The 21,534-nt window shown below is 42.2% G+C and overlaps 1 protein-coding gene across 1 annotated transcript; it reads left to right on the forward strand.

The window, feature by feature from the left end:
- The first annotated feature begins 12,754 nt into the window (after positions 1–12,754).
- Positions 12,755–20,435, forward strand: LOC124594219 (endocuticle structural glycoprotein SgAbd-2-like). The gene is made up of 3 exons (XM_047132579.1): positions 12,755–12,766; positions 16,302–16,402; positions 20,234–20,435. Exons 1-3 carry the CDS (start codon positions 12,755–12,757, stop codon positions 20,433–20,435), a joined length of 315 nt encoding a protein of 104 aa, XP_046988535.1.
- Positions 20,436–21,534: the final 1,099 nt, after the last annotated feature.

Genomic DNA, 21,534 nt, shown 5'->3' on the forward strand with positions numbered 1-21,534 from the left:
TCTTGCTCACCAGATGGAAGAGTTTTGTCATGGCTGGCTCTCCCAAGGCTATCAGTAGTTTTAATGGAATGTTGTCTACTCCCGGGGCCTTGTTTCGACTTAGGTCTTTCAGTTCTCTGTCAAATTCTTCACGCAGTATCACAACTCCCATTTGATCTTCATCTACGTTCTCTTCCATTTCCATAATATTGCCCTTAAATACATAATCTTTGTATAGGCCCTATATATACTCCTTCCACCTCTCTGCTTTCCTTTCTTTGCTTAGCACTGGTTTCCATCTGAGCTCTTGATATTCATACAGGTGGTTCTTTTCTCCAAAGGTCTCTTTAATTTTCCTTTAGGCAGTATCTATCGTACCACTAGTGATATATGCTTCTACATCCTTACATTTCTCCTCTAGCCATCCCTGCTTAGCAATTTTGTATTTCTGATGATCTCCTTTATAAGATGTTAGCATTCCTTTTTGCCTGCTTCATTTACTGCATTTTTATATTTCCTCCTTTCATAAATTAAATTCAATTTCTCTTCCGTTAGCCAAGGATTTCTACTAGCCCTCGTCTTTTTATCTACTTGATCCTCTGCTCCCTTCACTATTTCATCTCTCAAAGCTACCCATTCTTCTTCTACTGTATTTCTTTCCCGTGTTTTTGTCAACCGTTCGCTAATGCTCTCTCTGAAACTCTCTGCAACCTATAATTCTTTCAGTTTATCCTAGTCCCATCTCCTCAAATTCTTACCTTTTTGCAGTTTCTTCAGTTTTATTTTACAGTTCACAACCAATAAATTGTGGTGAGAGTCCACATCTGCCGCTGGAAATGTCTTACAATTTAAAACCTCGTTCCGAAATTTCTGTCTTACCATTATATAATCTAACTGGAACCTTCCAATGTCTGCAGGCCTCTTCCATGTATACAGCCTTCTTACACGATTCTTAAATCTAGTATTAGCTATGGTTAAGTTATGCTCTGTGCAAAATTCTACCAGGTGGCCTCCTCTTTTATTCCTTACCCCCAGTCCATATTCACCTACTACTTTTCTTTCTCTTCATTTTCCTACAATAAAATTCCAATGCCCCATGATTATTAAATTTTCGTCTCCCGTAACTACGAGGGTTGGAACTTTAATAGTGGCAACTATTTATTTACAGCTCGTACAAAATAGATACGTGTTTCGAAGTTTTACTGACCTTGAAAGTAGTCACCAGCATTGTGCATAACCCGTTGCCAGCGGTGTGGAAGTCGTAGGATACTCTTAGCAGTGCCAGTTGTGTTGACAGTTCGAGCGGCGCGGTCTATTGCCCGGCGAATTTGTAGCAGTTCTGAAGCGAATGCCGTGAAGTGTTTCCTCCAGTTTGGAAATCGAGTTGAACTTACGAGGGATTAAGTCAGGGGAGTGCAGTAGGTGGTATAGCACTTAGCAGCCCCATCAGTCAAACAAATCAGTAACAGTTTGCACTGTACGAGCTTGAGCATTGTCCTGCAAAATGATGGTCAGGTCAAATGGTTCTGAGCACTATGGGACTTAACATCTGAGGTCATCAGTTCCCTAGAACTTAGAACTACTTAACCCTAACTAACCTAAGGACATCACACACATCCATGCCCGAGGCAGGATTCAAATCTGCGACCGTAGCAGTTGCGCGATTCCGCGCTGAAGCGCCTAGAACCACTCGGCCACCGCGGCCGACATGGTCAGGTCCTGCAGAAAGTGTTATCACTTCTGTCTCTATGCTGTTCATTTTTGGTACACAATCTACTACCAGCTTAGAGATAGAGAGACTGCAGCACTAACGTCGCATGGTGTTAAATATGGAAGAACTTAGAGATTCCCCCGGAATATTAGATTTTTTGTGATCTTACATATATGCTCTTACACGTTTCAAGATGCTAAAAGTGGACAAAATTTCGATTAAAAAGCAATGTGTTAGGCGCTTCCAAATTATCATTTTATTTTCTATTTTCGTGGGCGCCATCCCCGATTTCTTCATATATCACGCTAAAGTTTTTTATATCTATATACTTACTACACCCAAAATCTTTGACAGTCTGTTTTTCACATGCTAATCTTTGTCTCCCTCAACGCTTCTTCCCTTCTGCTACTCGTTCAAGTGAGATTAACCTTTAATCTATACTGTACAAGATGAATTACAACGTCTCCCTTCTTCTGGTAAGGAGTTTCCATTAATTCTGCTTTGTTTGTGCAGTTAATTTGTAACATCTTAGACCATTACAGTTTCATAGAATATCGAACCTGGTGGCATAACGGGAAAAAAAGTGGTAAAGTGCGTGATTGGAAACCGAGAAGTCTCAGATCGAATATGGCTGTAGCACGGAAATTTTCAGGCTGCCTTTCATCCAAAGTTCACGCTTCAACGATGTGGTTCAGATATCACGTTAAGATGAAGGTTCCCGTCTCCCAATTGGGTAATTAGGTTAGATTAGGGACACACAATTCGCCGAAGTGGTGTCCATTTTGAAAGACTTGCACCCGGCTATTGAGCCACATGCAATTATTATTAATTGCTTCGAACGTGACAAGGAAGTGGTCTCATATTTCTTATCTGCGGATCACCGCTTCAAGTATGGACGAATCTGCTAAAAGCCTTTAACGTATAGCTGGAAAATGGTCCCTTTGTGTACTTGCTTGTGACTACTAATCCGACAAAGTGAAGTGGCAAACAAATATATTACACATTTTCCGCTTTGATAAAGGCATGCTGTTAACCATTACGCTTCAAAAGCGACTTACTCCCACAGCACTGAGCACTGTCGTATGTGTGCCTGCGTACCGAACGCCTGCTATCTAGTTTCATAGTGAGACGACGGGAATTTGTACATGAAAAATATAAGTCGTCAATATTGTAGCTACTTTCCACGAAAGATGCCTCTGCTTTTTACGACTTTCTCACGTTGTTTTAGCTAAAACAAGTCTTGGGTGGCTAGTTAACCCACATCTCGCAAAACGATGTTAAGACTTATACGTAGCAGAAAATATGAGGATATTTCGTAGGTATACGTGGCCCACTGTTTCAAGAACTGACCCACAAAAGCGCACCTACGCTTCAAAAGAATAGAACACGGTTCAGGAAGGAAGCAGACGTTACCGGACTATAAAAATTTATTTCATATTCCAGTTCTTAAATCTTTTAATAATGTTCGTCTTAGACGCCTAGGGTACACAATTTCTCGACCGCCTTTGTTGTAGCCAGTAAGATGTTTGCGACAGAGGAGCAAGGCTCTCCGCTATCCGACCACAACACGTAGCAAACAGCCTGCAGAGGGTTAACGGGGAATTTTCAGAGAGCTCTTGGCAAGGGCGAGGCGTCCGTCCAAAGGTTGCCGCTCAAATGATCCTCATCCCGTTACATAACAGACGTTTCCAATGGAATACATTACAGCTTTATGTGTGTACTGCGAAAAACATAGGGCGTTTTTTCTCGCCTGGTGTTGTTGGCGTCTCTTTCACTAATTTTCAGTTGTTCTCTTTCCCCGAGATATTTAAAACTTTCAACTACTTCTGTTTTTGAAAAAAAAAAAAATACGTGAGAAACATTTAAGCCGTCACTCGTATATGGAAGACGGGGCACGCTACTATAGAACGAGTTGACAGCTTTGAATACCTCAGGCAAATTGGAACCTAGCAAAATAGATGTTAACATCACCAGGCGAGAAGAGATGGCGAACGGTTTTCGCAGCACATGCGCTTCGTACAAGAGGAAAGTCATCTCAAGGCGAACTAAACTAAGATACTACAACTTTATGATTAAAACAGAGAGTCTGTGATCTAGTGAATACTTTCGAATGACAGATATGTCAGGATTAAGAGAAACGCAAACATTCGAGAGAAAGATCCCCTGCAGGATAGTGGATCCAGTGATAGTGGATGGACAGTATAGATGGCGATGAGGGAAAGAACTGTATCAGAAAAATGAAAAATAAAACGACTCAATTAGAAAAAGAAGACTAAAATTTTACCGACATCTGTTTACGTTGGATGAGAAGAGGATGACTAAAAAGATTTTTAATATACTCGACGGCACACCTAAACTCCTACAAATTGTTCAGGGAGGGTGAAGTATCTTGAACGGGCTGGGTTAAATCGAGGGGACATCTTAGACCGGATAAACTATAGGACAGATACTGATAGTTTTAAAGGCTTTCTTGACGAACAGAAACTTTACGGGGGATAGACAAAACACATAGGACAGGCTGACAGGTAAGAACGCAGTGACTATGTGCTGAAAAAGGGGGCTTCTAGTAATGCGTAGCTTTCACCAAACGTGGTCTCTAGAGTCTGTTTTAAATGAAATGTATTTTAAAAAATATGTGTTCTATTTCAACAAAATCTCCTGCTATTAAGTAATATCTTTCAACGGTCAAAACTTTTTAAGTGCCACTGTCGCTTGTTAACGGATTGTAGTCGTATTCGACTCAATTTCTCGTGTACAAGAGTCGAATTGATTGGAGGAGTGCTTAACACACTAGACACTCTTCCGGTGCAGAAGGGTTTAAAACCTTTTACAACCATGCTAATTTAGATTTACTCCCATTTTCGTGAATCAGTTGAGTTGAATCCTAGGAATTTCTCCTCTAGCTTTTTGAGCTGAACCAGAGCTATCGTCTAACAACGGGGACTGGCACTAACGATTCTTGTTCCGTTCATGTTCAAGGTGCCTGAACGACTTGCGAACAGAAACACAAAACTGGGCCTTCGGTTGAAAATTCAGCAGTTGGCACTCAGATGATACTGACACTCCTTTAGTTATGATCCACAGAACCGAAAGTGACGTCGGGTGTGGCCCAAGAAAACATAATAGGACCTGTAACATATACATACACGATTTAGCAGACAGTATCAGCATAACTATAAGACTGTTCGCTGGTGAAGCTGTCATTGAAACATCGTAAGGAATTTCAGATGCTCTTAGACCAAATTCCAACTTCGTTTAATGAATGGCAGCTCTCTTTAAATGTAAGGTGATTACTACACAGCCCAGTCAAATTAATATGACCGCTTGTCAGAAGCCTGAATAACCACTATTTGCAGCGCGGACAGCTGCGAGGCGTGCGGGAAGAGATTCAGCGAAGTTCTGGGAGGTAACGACGGGGATGTGGAGGCACACCGACTGCAGTGCCGTGGCCAGCTGCTATCGGTTTCTCGGTTGAGGATCAGTGACTCTAACAAGCCGACCGAAGAGGTCACAGAGATTCTCGATTGGTCTTAAATCTGGAGAGTTTGGTGGCTACGGGAGTACAGTAAACTCATTCTGGTGCTCTTCGAACCGTGTGACGCCGCATTGTCCTGCTGGTAGATGCCATCCTGGAGAGGAAAAATAACTACATGTAGAGGTGAAAATGGTCCCCAAGGATAGATGCATACTTGTTTTGGTCCATTGTGCCTTCAAGAATGACGAGATCACCCAGGGAATGCTACGAAAATTCTTCCGACGATTGTTGCAGGGTTATGCTTTCAGACGTTTCATGCCGTACACGCCAACGGCTTATGCCTGATGGAGCATAAAACGTGATTCATCTGAAAAGGCCACCTGTCGCCACTCAGTGGACGACCAGTTGCGAAACTAGTGAGTAAATTCCAGCCTTCTTCACCGATGAACAAGGAGTCAGCACGGGTGCATGAACCATGTGTCTGCTGCATACGTAACAAGTAGACACTGTTGGTGGAGACTCTTTTGGTAGCGACTTGTTCCTTCATCTGGGCGGTCAGTCGCTCAACAGTTGCACGTCTGTTCGCCCGTACACATCTCCGCAATCGTCATTGACCCCTCTCGTCTATGATCCGTGGTACACCACGGATACCTCGGCGCCGGTTTTGGAAAGTGCTATTTTTTCATGCACGGTATACTTTAACCACGGCGGTACGTGACAGTTTACAAACTTAGCCGTTTCGGAAATGCTTTCGGCGTTGGCCCGAAAGCCAATGATCATACCCGTTTGAACGTCAGATAAATCGCTCTGTTTTCGCATTACATCAACGACTGCACTGAGTATCGCGTCACCCTTCTCTCGACACTCTTTAATACACTCTCCAGTGCTAGTGCTGCCGCCTGCTGTTTGTGAGTGGTTTTGCACGCTGACGTTGATCGTAGTTGGAGGTGACATTGATGTTACTGTACCGTGTGGAACAAGGAGAAACAACCCTGTAGTATCTCAACACAAAATTAGCGGTGAACATCGTATAGGCATTTAGGGCTAATACTAAGGAGACACATGGAGAGGGCAGTCGCATAAAATCAGTGTTATGGAAGTCCGCCCCCGGTAGCTGAGTGGTCAGCGTGACAGAATGTCAATCCTAAGGGCCCGGGTTCGATTCCCGGCTGGGAGATTTCCTCCCCTCAGGGAGCCGCAGTGGCGTCAACTCGAAAGACCTGCACCAGGCGAATGGTCTACACGACGGGAGGCCCTAGCCACACTTTTTTTTTTTTTTGGTGTTATGGAAGGTGACTGGAAGACTTCAGTTAGATTCGCTGGAAGGGTTCTCGGAAAATGGAGTGCATCTGTAAAGCAACTGGCACACAAAACGCTAGTACGAATAGTTATAGTACTATTCAAGTACCTTGAGCCCCTGTCAAATAGGTGGGACAGCAAACATCAAACGAATTCACACATGCGGTCCTAGGACCATAACAGCCGTGTATAACCTATTCGAAAGAGTAACGGAAATTCTCGAACTTAAGAGGGAATCCTTTGAAGAAACACGAAGTGATTGCCGCAAAATTGGCTCGGGTACATTAGGAGAGTCAGCATTCGAAGAAGATAGTGAGAATATTGTGCTGCCATCATCGCGTAACGAGAAAAAGAGAACAGGGATTGGGGAATGGACATTCAGTACGGAAATGAAATAGGAACGAAATCGATGTACCCACCACAAAGCACTGTACAGGACCTTATCGAACATCCGAATATACACTCAAAAAGACACATCACGAAGGAATTATCTGTATCGGAGGGAAGACGTAAATCGGTAGATGTGACGCACGTGAACAGACAAACAAATGATTACAGTTTCATAAAAACTGGATGATTTATTCAAGAGAAAGACCTACGCAAATTGAGCAAGTCAGTAACGCGTCGGTCCAAAATGGTTCAAATGGCTCTGAGCACTATGCGACTTAACTTCTGAGGTCATCAGTCGCCTAGAACTTAGAACTAATTAAACCTAACTAACCTAAGGACATCACACACCTCCATGCCCGAGGCAGGATTCGAACCTACGACCGTAGCGATCACGCGGTTCCAGACTGTAGCGCTAGAACCGCACGGCCACTCTGGTCGGCGCGTCGGTCCACCTCCGGCTCTTATGCAAGCAGTTATTCGGCTTGGTAGTGGTTGACAAACTTGTTGAATGCTCTCCTGAGGGATGTCGTGCCACCTTCTGTACAATTTGTGCGTTTGATCGTCAAAATCCCGAGATGGTTGGGAGTCCTGTCCATCATGCTCCAAAAGTCCTCAACTGCGGAGTGATCCGGCGACCTTGATGACGAAGGTAGCGTTTGGCAAGCACAAAGAAAAGCAGTAGAAACTTTCGCAGTCTGTGGACGGTCTTTATCTTGCTGAACTGTAAGCCTAAAATTGCTTGCCATAAAGGGCAACAAAACAGGACTATAATATCGTTGGCGTATCACCGTGCTGTAACGGCGCCGTGGATGACAATCAAAGAGGTCCTGCTATGAAAATAGCCCCACACTATTGTCCCTGGTTGACGTACGTTACGGCGAGCGACAGTCAGGTTGCTATCCCACCGCTGTCTGGGGCATCTCCAAACACATCTTCGGTCTGGAATCTCATTGATTGTAGTAGAATTCTCTTCAGTGATGAGTCCTGATTCGAACTGAACCCTAACGACCAGCGAAGGCGCCTGGAGACAATCCGGAAACCCGTGAGATAGCAAACTGACTGTCGCCTGCCATAAAGCCGGACAACCAGAAGTGTAGGTTTGCGGTGTCATTTCTTTTCATAGCAGAACCCCTTTGGTTGTCGTATGCGATACCATTACAGTAAAGCGGTACATCAACGATATTACATGTCCCATTTTGTTGCCGTTCATGGAAAACCATCCTGAGCCTACATTTCAGCGAGATATTGTCCGCCCATATACGGCTAGAGTCTCTGCTGCCTGTCTTCATTCTTGCCAAACGTTACCTTGGCCAGCAAGGTCGCCAGCTCAGGATTTTGACTAATGCTAGAATTGGACACAACTTGGCATGATATCCTTCAGGAGAATATTCCATAATCCTATCAATCATGCCAAGCCTTATAACTGTTTGCGTAACTGTTCGACATAGTAATAAGCATCCCTGGAGTAGAAAAACAACTGAGAGAGTTGAAAACAAACAGGTCGCCAGGTCCGAATAGAGTCCCAATTCGGTTTTACAAAGAGTACTCTACGTCATTGGCCCCTTACTTAATTTGCATTTATCGCGAATCTCTCGACCAGCGCATAGTGCCAAGCGACTGGAAAAAATTGCAGGTGATTCCTGTATGTAAGAAGTGTAAAATAACGGGCCCTGAAATTTACAGACCAGTATTCTTAAACATCAGTTTGCTTCACAATTCTAGAGCATATTCTGAGTTCGATTATAATAAATTTTTTAGAGACCGAAAAATTCGTGTCCACGAATGCTTTAGAAAGTATCGCTCATGCAAAACCCACCTTGCTCTTTTCTCACAGGCTGAAAACTATGGATGAAGGGCAACAGGTAGATTTCATATTTATAGATTTCCGAAAAGCGTCCGGCACGGTACTCCACTGCAGACAATTAACGAAGGTACTTGCATAAGGAATAGACTCCCAGATATACAACAGTCTCGAAGACTTCTTAAGTAATAGAACCCAGTATGTTGTCCTAGACGGCGAGTGGGCATCGGAGACAGGGGTAATATCAGGAGTGCCCCAGGGAAGTGTAATGGAACCGTTCCCATTTTCTATACTCGTAAATGATCTGGCAGACAGGGTGGGCAGCAGTCTGCTGTTGTTCGCTGAAGTGTCGGAGATAAGTGACAGTATGTTGATAAAAAATGACTTAGACAAAACTTCTAGCTGGTGTGATGAACGACAGCTAGATCTTAATGTAGAAAAATGTAAGTTAATGCGAATGAGTGGGAAAACCAAACCCATAATGTACTGATGCAGCATTTGCTGTCTCCTGCTTGACACAGTCACGTCGTTTAAATATCTGGGCGCAACGTTGCGAAGCGATATGAAATGGAACGAGCATATGGGAACTGTGGTAGGGAAGGCGAATGGTCGACTCGGTTTATTGGGAGAATTTTAGGAAAGTGTGGTTCATCCTTAAAGGAGACCGCGCATAGGACGCTAGTGCGACCTCTTCTTGAGTACTGCTTGAGTACTTGGGATCCCCACCATTTCGTATTGAAAGAAGACGTCGAAGCAACTCGGAGGCGAGCTGCTAGATTTGTTGCCGGTAGGTCCGATTAGCATGCAAGCTCAAGTGGGAATCTCTGGAGGGAAGACGACATTCAGTTCGAACTACAGTACCGAGAAAGGGTAGAGAATCGTAATTTGAAGAGCTGTTCTACTATAGCCAACAAACATTTCTCTTGGGACCACGAAGATAAGATACAAGAAATTAGGGCTCATACGGAAGCATATAGATAGTCGTTTTTTCCTCGCTCTGTTTACGAGTGGAACAGGAAAGGAAACTACTAGTTGTGGTAAAAGTTACCCTCTGTCACGCACCGTACGATGGCTAGCGGAGTATGAACGTAGATGTACATTTAAGTACCATAGGTGGACTAACGGCTTATTGACTTGCTCAGTTTGTGAAGCTCTTTCTCTTGAATAAATGATCCAATTTTTCTGAAATTGTAATAATTTATTTGTCTGTACGTGTACTTCACATGTCCCGCTTTCCGTCCCATTTAGATAATTCCTTCGTGGTCCGTCGTTGCCTCTGTCTTAGATTGTATGTGTAGATATAGAGAAAGATGTATGTACCACCTTGTCTGATGACGTCACTTTGTAACGCTATAAGTGTTTAAAAGGAATAGAAAAAGTTCATCCTTATAAGAGTTCAGTGTCGAAATGTAATCGTTAAAAAGAAAAATGAACTTTTCTTTATTGAGAACGTTAAACAACAGACAGATAGAGCTGTAGCTCAGCTATAAATTAAATACCTTTATCCGTCCTCCACGAAACTTGTTTTCAGCAACTTAAAATGAGCTACAACTTGGCAGAATTCCCGTTTAGTCCTTTCCTGGTAAAAGTCTGTTGGTCTGTTCTCCTTCCGCGTTGTTTCGATACGCAGTCTTATGACCAGTCAGGATTTTAGAGGCGGTGCGAGGTATATTGGCATACTTTCTATATTTGGGTATGAATGTTGTGATTAGGGACAAGTGAGGATAAGTAACAGCCTTATAAGACAACCGTTTTGGTAACATGTCGATGCAGCGATTAAGAATAGCTGTAGTTGTAATATAGTTTTGTTACTGTCTTCTTGTTAAAAACAGTGCAGACATTTGTCAGTTGTTAACATTTTTTATCATTCTTTTATTTGAGACAGTTTGCCCATATTCTTGTTAAATTTTTAAATACAAGTACTAAGACTGTCGCGCTTTATGTATTCTACGCTTCACGGAAATGCTCGTAGAACATATCCCTCTGTTTAAAAATTTGATTCAAACTGGAATCTAACCAAGTAGCTGCAGACAGTGAGCCAGATACGTAGCCTGCCTTATTTTTGCGTATTAAACATGTTTGGAAAAATTCAAAATCGATTTTCTCGAGAATTTGTAAGAGTTACATCGAACTACTTTGGGAGAGGTATATTTGAGTTTTCAACTTCACTTGTCATAAATATAAAAGATTACAAAAATTCGATTGTCTTGTGGCCCCCTTGACAGTAATAATGATGCGCTCGCAGTCGTCATGCGTAAATTGTCCCTAGTTTGCTGCTGAGCCAGAGGTAATGCTAAGAGGAACTGTAAGTACAAGAAGTGTTTGATGTGCCTGCTTCCTGCGTTACAATACGGCTCTTTCCTGAGCGTTATTGGTAGAACCCCTTACTGCAATCTATTTGGCGCAGTGCGGGTATCAACATGTGTTGTACTGAGAAGTCGCCTGAAACCACTAAACTAACGTCAGTCAGGATGTGTCGGTGTTTCCAGGGAAAAAGGTGCAACTGTTTTAAGACCAGTCGATCGAGACGGCAGTGGTCACTGACCCCGTATTTTAGATCCACTATAGCGGCTTCCTATTAAGTTTCCAGATATGGGTTCACGTTTCGTACTTAACAACTTATATTCAAGTCCTACGTCTACATAAAGATGGTAAACAGGAACATTGTGCCAATATATTTTTATTATAATTCAAATATTTCTTGGAAGAAACAGAGCAAGTTCAGGAACAATACTGTAACAATGATGATAACAACTAAAATTCATTAATTCTGTGTGATTGTCTAGTAATTTTCTTGAAAACAATATGCTTAAACCAGATTTTCTCTCCTAAACTTAGTACGTGCCAAAGAAGACATAGTGTATTCAGAAAAACCATATATTTGCAGTACTTCCAAATAGGGAAGCCTATTCAGTTTCAGGATTATTTAGGCTTCTATTTCTTATTTTATTGGAATGTCTTACATTTATTTCTTTGCCTCAACAGAAAATTCCATTACTTTCTTCGTACATGTTGTAGTGAATTTTCCGCTAAAACGAAAGCAGAAATGGCTTTAAGAGACTTTAATCGTCAACTAAAATGATGATGATGATATTTGTTTAAATTCTGAAATTCTTGACTGTGTCGCAAGTAGCGAGATGTCAGTTAACAATACGAAGAAAACGTCTCGGTTACGATGGACAAAGTACGTGCTCGTAAATCTTGGAATTCATCCTAACAATGCCAGTGCCATTGCAAAAAGCCCTCTGTCGGACATTTGCAAGGCAAATTCGACCGATTCTTCTATCAGCTGATGTACAATGAATGCACCAACAATGTTGCCGTCTCATTAGAGACCAGTTATAGTGTAGTTCAAGCTGGCCGTGGACATCCAAGATGAAAGCTGCATTATTGGAATTTCCTTATATGGTCTGTTGTTGCAGAAATTAAAATTAAATCCCGGTAACTGATATGTTGTATTCTACACAGGAACAGGAATTACGTAAAAAACAATTTGTGTAACAATACTTCTGAAATGTTCTCTTTCAAGTCTGAAAATACCTGTCGATCAACAATTTACATCACTGGAGTGCCGTTCAACAAAACAAAATACTGAAAAGTAATATTGGTCGAATAGAATTTGATTCATGGAATAATGTGTTGCAAAGGGCAAATTCGACTAGAGGAAAAAAAATCGTATTCCATACAATCTCTCCTTGGTAACTATAAAGGTCCTTTCGCAGAAGCTTAGATGTGGTAGACACTAGATGGCATATTCCTTTTAACATCAGATTCTGCTAATGAATTAACAGCTTAATCTCAGAGGGTGCTAACTTACGTTGATTTTGTTATGAAGTAAATGGAAAGTTTGTTCCATGCAGTCATAAAAGCCATCATCGTAGGATGCAGCAGGTGCGTATTAAATATCCAACCACTAGAAGAGTCAAGGATAACAGCACAGGTCTTTAAAAAATTGGTTCTTCTATATTGCTCCTGAGAAATGTTTTATTCTTCAGTCAGACACTTCAGTGGGCTAGTAATTATCTAATTTAGACAGAGTTTCGGCTTTCGATCGTTCTCCGACCGCGTCCGGTCTCTCACAGAAGATGGAATAAGTGTTATGTATACGGCAGCTGACCGACGTTAGACAGTAGACGTCAAAACAATGGTGGATTCCCAGGGGGATCCGGTAAACAGCAGGCGACTAGCCCTATATAAGGGCTCCAGCTGCCGGGAAGGACCACAGTCGACCCTCAGCTCGCCGAAGAACCGCCACAGAAAAGACATGAAGGCTGCAGTGGTGAGTCTGGAGGCCCTGTGTTGTTTCTTTTCGATTTGACAACGTGTCTCTCCTTTCTGTTATTTCAACTTCGGTAGTGCCTTTGTAGATGTTCTTGTGTTCTCTGCTGTGAATATCGGTAATATATTTATTTAGAAATTTTAAATTTGTTCGCTGTGTAAGTCTGATCCGTCACTAAACGGTAAAACTGTCTACATATCTGCAGTTTCATTACTGTAGGTAGCTGCAATAGTATAGCCGTATAAAAGGTATTTAGAATCTGTACCATATGACGAGGCCAATCTCGGACAATAGTTAAAACTAGCAGCGGCCGGTAAACGCTGTCGGTTCCTCTTAATCCCAGGCAGCTCGATTTTTCTTTAGTCGTCACAGACCAGCGGTAGTAGCACAACTTCCATAATGTAACTCTTATTTAAAAATAAAATTTAACATCTATTTCAATTTGAAACTAGCATCCTGACTCTATCCCTATCGATTCTACGTTTATTTTCAGTGCCAAAAGTTTATAGCAATCTACTCATTCTGTTTTCTAATTTTGCGACAACACTGTTTCAACACGTTTGCCTAGTAATTTTCGGGAGCCATTATACACTACCATTTGATGCAAATCCTGACCTATAAGACTCACTATTTACTTCAAGCAAAGGGCGCCCATGCCCAGAGGAAGGGGGACTTCCACCCTGGCCCTCAGGCAAGGGAAAAAATGTAATGTAGCCAGGTGTTTTTCTTTCAAGAAAATGATTTGGAAGTGGGTATCAGGCAGGTTCTTAACTGGGTCTTTTACAAGTTGCCGTTCGTCTTTCAAAATTCACTCTAAGAAAGAGGAAGAAAAACCGACGCACCACGAAAGAGTTATTCGAATGGGACGGAAATCGGTAGATGTGACGTACATGTACAGATAAATAAATGATTACAGTTTCAAAAAAATTAGATGGTTTATTCAAGGGGAAGAACTTCACAAACTGAGAAAGTCAATAATGCTTTGGTCTACCTCTGACCATTATGAAAGCTGTTACTCGGCTTAGTATTGATTGATCGAGTTGTTGGCTGTTCTCCTGAGGGATATCGTGCCAAATTCTGTCCAATTGGCTCGTTAGATCGTCAAAATCCCGAGCTGGTTGGAAGGCCCTGCCCATAATGCTCTATGTGTTCTCAAACGGGGAGAGATCCGGCGACCTTGCTGGCCAGGGTAGGGTTTTGCAAGCAGGTAAACAAGCAGTAGCATCTCTCGCTGTGTGCCCAGGATGGCTTCTTATGAAGAGCAACAAAACTTTGCCGTAATGATGCCGAAGATGACAACCAAATCGGTCCAGATATGAAATGACACTCCAGACAATCGCTGGTGGTTGTCTGGTCGTATGGCGCGCTTCAGAGAGGCTGGTATCCCACCGCTGTCTGGGGCATCTCCAGATTCGTCTTCGCTGATCATCGGTGATCAGTCAGAAGCGGGATCATCACTGAAAACAATTCTACTACAGTCAATGACATTTCAGGCCAAAATTGTGTCTGGAAACGCCCCTTACAGTGGCAGGATACTAGCCGCACTGTCGCTCGCCTTATGGCTCGACAACTGGGAGTGATGGTGCCACATCCTTTCATAGCAGGACCCCTTTGGTTGTCATTCGCGGCACCCTTGCAGTACAGCGGTGCGGTTCTACACCCCGTTTCATTGCCCTTCACGGCAGGCTATCCTGGACTTACGTTTCCGCAAGATAATGGCCGCCCGCAACAGCGAGAGTTTCTATTGCTTGTCTTTGTGCTTCCAAAACCTTACATTGGCCAACAAGGTCACCAGATCGCTAGCCAGTTTAGATTGTTTGCAGCATTATGGACAGGGACATTCAATTAGCTCGGGATATTAACGATGCATCGTGCCAGTTGGGCATAATTTGGCATGATATCCTCCAGGAGGACATCCAACAGCTCTATCAATAAATGCCAAGCAGAATAACTGTTTGCATAAGGGACAGGCGAAACAAAGCGTCACTGCTTTGCTCAATTTGTGAAGCTGTTTCTCTTGAATAAATCGTCCAATTTTCTGGAATTGTAATCACTTGTTTGTCTGCTCATATACATCACGTATCCCAATTTCCGTCCCGTTCGGATAATTCCTTCGTGATGAGTCTTTTTTTTTGGTCTTTGCTTTTTTTAAAAAAAATACTCTATACCTCTACCCCAATCCCCTCCTTAGACTGCCGTAAGGGCGCCCTTGGTTCAAGTGTTGACTGCTAATTACACAAGTGGAGTCAATAAAAGTATCACAATGCAACACGTATACCGTTAATGTGATGATACATAATGTAGGTGTAAATGTTCCCCACGGAAATTATTGTAGACAACTCTCGGATCTACTAACAAGATGATGACCTCGACTTTAATTTTCTCGTATATTACTTCGCCACTGTTCGCAGTGGTACAGGAAACTTCATGAACGTGCCTTTGCCTTATGATAATTTGTAGTAGGACAGCGCACAAAATTTAATCCGAAAATATTCTTGACTGTTGAAAACTGACGAGTTGCATGTTGAAGCCAGTCTGAAGATCTTCGACCGACGCTCGTTTAGTGGTCTAATGTTTCGCCAGCACGAGTGACAAGCATTGTCAAAGTGGACCCGCCATCAGAAATGCTAGCCTCTCAACCAGACGAAACGTCAGAAAAACCATAAATCTATAATCAGTTTAAGATCCCGAGATGAGTGTCAACAGCGGCACACCAAGAAGCGGCTACGAAAGCTTCAGTAATTTTATAGTTTAAAATTGTTGACTTTTCCGTGGCTCGACCTGGTGCCACGACTTTCATGGGCAGTCCTCATAATTACTGAGGCACTCAGTCACACCTCACAGCTTCAGCCTACAAGTACTTCTCTCTCCTTTTTTCATAGCCCTCAGATCATATCCTGCATATTTAGCTCGTATTTTAATTGCGGTCTAGAACGAAAAATGGGCCATATGAAGACAAATCAGAAGTGATCTGGCGCGACTTTCAACCGACGTATGCTTTTCATGCGCTTTCTCACTCATATTTACGTCGGTTCTGGGCTTTATTTTTTATTCCTTTTTCACCTTGGATACACATTCCGTCAACTACAAATATGTGAAAAAACATACAGAACATTGGTCCGCAAACACAAATTTGGCACAGTTGCATTTCTATCTCCTCTTAAGCGTAGGTATTTTGTTCTAGAATTGCTACTCCCAAATTTAAATCTCTATTCTTCTCGTAAGGTGGTAGTATATAGAGAAAGAACGCCCTAGCTGCTGTTGCAGTTTGTATGAATACACATTCCACGTGGAAGAACACCGTGCGTTACATGTGTAAACTGCGACTAACAGATTAAGCATGCAGATGTTGGCCATCCTGTTGCAGGCTCTCCTTATGCTGGTCGCCGCCGTGATGGTGTCCTGCGACGTCATCCCCATAGTTTCGCGCACCGAAGAACGCGACGCCGCCGGGCAGTACTCCCTGTCGTAAGTACCGCACCCATCACTCGCAGAGCGTGAGGGCTGCCTACGCGTAAGGCGTATCCTCAGACAGTCGCTATGTATTCACGAAAGTTAGCAGATGTAATTAGTAGTTCTTCAGACATGAGCTGAAGACGGCGATGGTGTTATTTCAACAGCCTATCTACCAGCTGGTCATTCAAAACTGATCACAGAAATTAATATATATACAGAAGCTCTAATTTTGTTAACGAGTCCATAATGGTTTCATGTTGGACACTGGGACAGTGAAAGGATATGTTTTATGAATTCCGTCGATTTCGGTATTTCGTATTTTTAGGTTTTTATTTCCAAAACTTATTTCGGACCAAAGACTCCATCGTCAGAGTTTAGAAGATATGTCGCAAGTGACTCCTGAAAGCACTGACGATGGAACTTCCCCTCCGTAACGCATATCAGGAGTAAAAGCCTAAGAAAATTATAAAAGCAGATAGTCGCCCAACTTTTTTCATATGATATTTATAGATAGAATCTTCACATGGAAACATTTTGTCTTCTTACATCCGACACAAATATACAAAGATGTCGTCTCCAAGACAGATTGTAGGTGGACAAAACTCTGTTTCTTCTTACATTATGGATCACTGTTCCTATGTAAATGTTTCAGTAATGCTAATGATATGTTTCCAGTGGCCCTTCCTTAACACCCTTCTCGAGAAAACGAAATCTGAGAAAGCCTTGTATGTATCCATTTACGCAGCGGAGGTACTTTTGACGTAGACGAGAACAAGGACACGGAACTTACAGAGTACTCAGTCACATTCCTATTGCGTACATCCAGTAGCAGGAGACTGTAAATGTACAGACGTTGTGCTACACTGATCTCCACAAATGTGAGGTACACTAATAGTCAAACGACCATTACTACATATAATTCAATCGTGAAGTTTAAAATCATACTGTGCCACAAAAGTAAACTGTCCAACAAATGTGTGACTCATTTATAGCGTAGGTATACGCCGAGGAATTGAAGCTCTCATTTCCCAAGGACAAAGGCAAAATGGTGCGTAACACACATTGAAATATTCCGAAATGCGATACATTGCTGGAAACAGTGGGTAGACATGGTGTCATCCGAAGTCTAACCGTCTGTTCCGCTGTAGTTCTCGGTAGTGTTGACGTAGACGTGTTTGGTTTCCATAGGAACGTTGATTCTCATTTGGACATCATTCTCGTGCATCCCGTCTCGTTGTATACTGGTTAATACACTTCCTTGTGGAAATGGTCTCTTAATGCCTTTCAACGGGCTGGCACTACAATCTTTTATCGGGGATGGCACACCATAACTCAAGTAACAGTGAGGTACGTGGATTTCACATCAATATGGCGAATTGTCTGGCACTTTAATTTCGTCGGATAAAACCTTGTCACTTTATGATGGCAAAATTCTTTCTTTTATACTACAGATGTGGCATAAGCGATGCTCTTCAATACGCAGCTGCTATAATTTATTAGAGACATAAGTGACGGAAGTTATTCGTAAAAAGATACAACAAGAATAATCGGCTGTAGTGTAAATCAGATAAGAGAAACTTCTACGTCTTGCTGCAAGTGACCGTGCGGCTGAGAATTTTTATACAGTTCGACGATGGCGCTTAAAGAGATGATAGCTTTTTCACTTCCTTCGCGTGTGTAAAAAATACCGAGCAAATAGTGCCCTGACAACGAAATCATACATAAAGCTGAGGGTATAAACATCAAAGCTGAAAGGTTAAAGCCGAAAAAGCTAGAAAGTTAATACCTGCAAATTAAAGTTGGAGTGTACATTGCCCTCGGTAATTTTTATGTGGAGTATCGAGGCCCTTTCAGCGACGACGTTATTGTAGAGAAAATAGTGAATTAGCTGGTTAGGGACGGAAAGAGGTGCCAGCTGCGATCCTGTTCAATAAACCGTCGCGTCACACTCTGTAAATGAATGACTGAGCAAGCGAAAAGAGTACAGACACCGACACGTTCCCAGTAAGAACCCTTGTCTCAGCAACTGTGGAATCTCGAATTTATATGTCACCGAATTCACCCCCTCGAAGTCGCAACAAGAGCCTGAAATGACAAATTAAGAAGAAGACAAAAAAACAAACATAACGTCAATTGCGATTATTACTGCGTTACATTACACTATCGGATTGCATGCATCTTGGAGAATCTCTGACGTGGGAAGATATCAAAATGTACATTGTAATTCACTACAATACAATGAAATGACTTCAAATTTTGAAATTTTATTGCAACACACTGCTACTGTTAATTATAAAATAGACTTAACAGTTAACTTTAAGATTTTGCGTACAGCTTCTCTTTGGTGAAGTAGGAGTAGTTGCGTAAGTTCATTTATTCAGTGTTAAATTCTACCACATTACGTACAGATAATTACTGTGCAATGGCAGGTCGCTGAATACCTGCGCACCCATATATCCTGGCGTTTCAGTCATGCTTTTTCACTACTTTGCGAGTAAAGAGAAATGTCGTGTAGTGTCAATAGCCATATTTTCCAGGAAATGACCGAAAGCAAAAGTTTGTTTATCTAGAATATCATTTCCACCATAAGAAAATTAGCCGTTGAAGAGAATAACGATGACAACTTCTGAAGAGAGTTGACTATCCGGAAATCTAAAACAATCCTGCAGTGCAGGAGAAAGTTCAATTTTCTTGACGGACAGTAACGAAAGAGTGATACATTAACATATCGCTGTGATTAACAAGGTAAGGGACTATTATACGTTTGCCTTTCTTCAACAGTTGGCGTCGTTATGGATGTTAATCAAAGAAGAATAAGACTATTACTGTTCACAATATATATACGAATGACATAGTGAGTACTGTCGGAAGCACCATGAGGCTTTTCGCTGATGATACTGCTGTATAAAGAGTAATCTCAACGCTAAAAACTGTAGCTAAATGCAGGAGGCCCGCAGAGGATCGACGCATGATGCAGGGACTGGTAGTGACCCTTATCGTGAAAACATCCAGTGTATGATTGTAGGATTGTCGAACAATCAGTGGAAGCAATCGTATCCATTAGAAGCCTGCGTTGCGAGCGATTTAAAATGCAGCGAACACATAAATTGGCAATCATAGAAAAAGCAGATTCAGTGGAAGAATCTCCAACAAATATAGTCCACCAGCGAAGGAGATAGCTTACAAAATCTTCGTTCTGTCGGTACATTATTACTGATAGTCACTCTGGGACTCTTTACTGTTCACAGAAGATGCAAAGAAAGGTAGCACATTTCATCAAAGAAGGGTAGCACATTTCACGGTAGATTCATGTAGTAATCGCGAATGCGTAACGGAAATCCTCATCCAATTCCGCCCAAGTTAAAAGAGAGGTTTACTGTTTGAATTTCAATAGTGTAATTTCCTAGAAGAGTCAGTCATTATATTGCTTCCTCTCGCGTATGTTTTGCGAAAAGGCGGTCAAGAAAAAATTAGATTCGAGTACACACAGTGGCACACTATCAATCGTTCTTCCCGAACATCATTCGCGACTGGAACAAGACAAGGTGGGAAGAAACAGTGGTCCACAAAATACGATCTACCAAGAACCATTCGAAGACATGCAGAGTGGGTGTAGGTATAGATGCAGAGAAAAAAGAAAAAATAATAGTATAGCGTCGTATTCCGGACCCCAGTAGTTTTTACTGTCGTTACATGTGGTACATTGGTCTTAAAAGGGTATAGTACTGAATAGATATTCTCATCATGTCACTGTTATTGCAGAGGATCTCCCTTGTGGACACTGAGATGTTGGTGCTAGTAGTAGAGACACTGGCAACTCAGACAATCGCCTTTTTCTCGCAGGTACCAGACAGGCAACGGCATCACGGTGGTGGAGCACGGCGAACTGAAGCCCACTCCTGACGGCAAGGACCACGTACTGATCAAGAGCGGAGGATACCAGTACACCAGCCCCGAAGGCAAGCCTGTCGACATCAGGTACAAGGCTGACGAGTTCGGCTACGTCGCCACCGGAGACGCCATCCCAGTTGCACCTGTCGCCTAAGAACACAGAACTGGATGTGTTGCTGCTGATTGCTCTCCTCTGTACAAAAAAAAGATCATGACGTGAACGAATAAAATCGTTTTACTACACGTGAGCTGTTTTTCTTAAACCTTACCACACATCTGCAGCATTTAGTTTCACTTATATTGTTGCTGGTAATCTAAAATGGATCTTATACATTCAATGTCCCATTGAAGACTTGAGACGTAACTTACTGTGTAACTTCACACATAAATAATTTTAGTTCAAAATGGTTCAAATGGCTCTGAGCACTGTGGTTCTTAACTTCTAAGGTCATCAGTCCCATAGAACTTAGAACTACTTAAACCTAACTAACCTAAGGACATCACACACATCCATGCCCGAGGCAGGATTCGAACCTGCGACCGTAGCTGTTGCGCGGTTCCATACTGTAGTGCCTATAACCGCTCGGCCACCCCGGCCGGCCATAAATAATTTTCAAATGCATAAAGGAATAATCCCAAAAACCTCACCTAACATCTAGCAACAACCAAAAATTAAAGGAAAGAAGACCATGAGCAGTAAACTGTAACAAACTAACACTAAGGGTGTTAAAAAAAAGGTTGGTGCGAGCGTGTATCTGCTTGGTCTAAAGGGAAAAAAATGAAAGAATAAACTTCATGACTCTAAAACAATAATTTTACTGTAAAATAAAGACTAAAAACTCAATAAAGCCAGCCTGTTCCAATACGCATATCCCCGCACATCCCTGAAATCAAAGTATGTTATTGGGGTAACATTTACACCGTTTTGCTTCATCCTGTTCATAAAGTAGTACTCCTAACATGCTTGTATCCGCAAAGTAGTCGACACCTTGAGATTCAGGCCATCCCACTCGTCGACGGCTGTCCTCCTAAGAGGATTCAAGAGTTCCTGGCAGAAAGAGCTGAACACGTCGCTCTTGACGAAATAAAATCGATGGATGTAAAGGTAACTTCCAGAGTATCCCAAGGAAGTGTGTGATATGCCCGTTACTCTTTACAGTGTACGCTGCTGGAAAAAAATTTGTGCACCATTTTAGAGGTTTCCAAATCACTCAAGATTTATCGTTGCAACAGTGCATATGCAGTACATGAAA

Source organism: Schistocerca americana, chromosome 2 (assembly GCF_021461395.2).
Source record: "Schistocerca americana isolate TAMUIC-IGC-003095 chromosome 2, iqSchAmer2.1, whole genome shotgun sequence".
In the NCBI taxonomy this organism is placed as follows: Eukaryota; Metazoa; Arthropoda; class Insecta; order Orthoptera; family Acrididae; genus Schistocerca; species Schistocerca americana.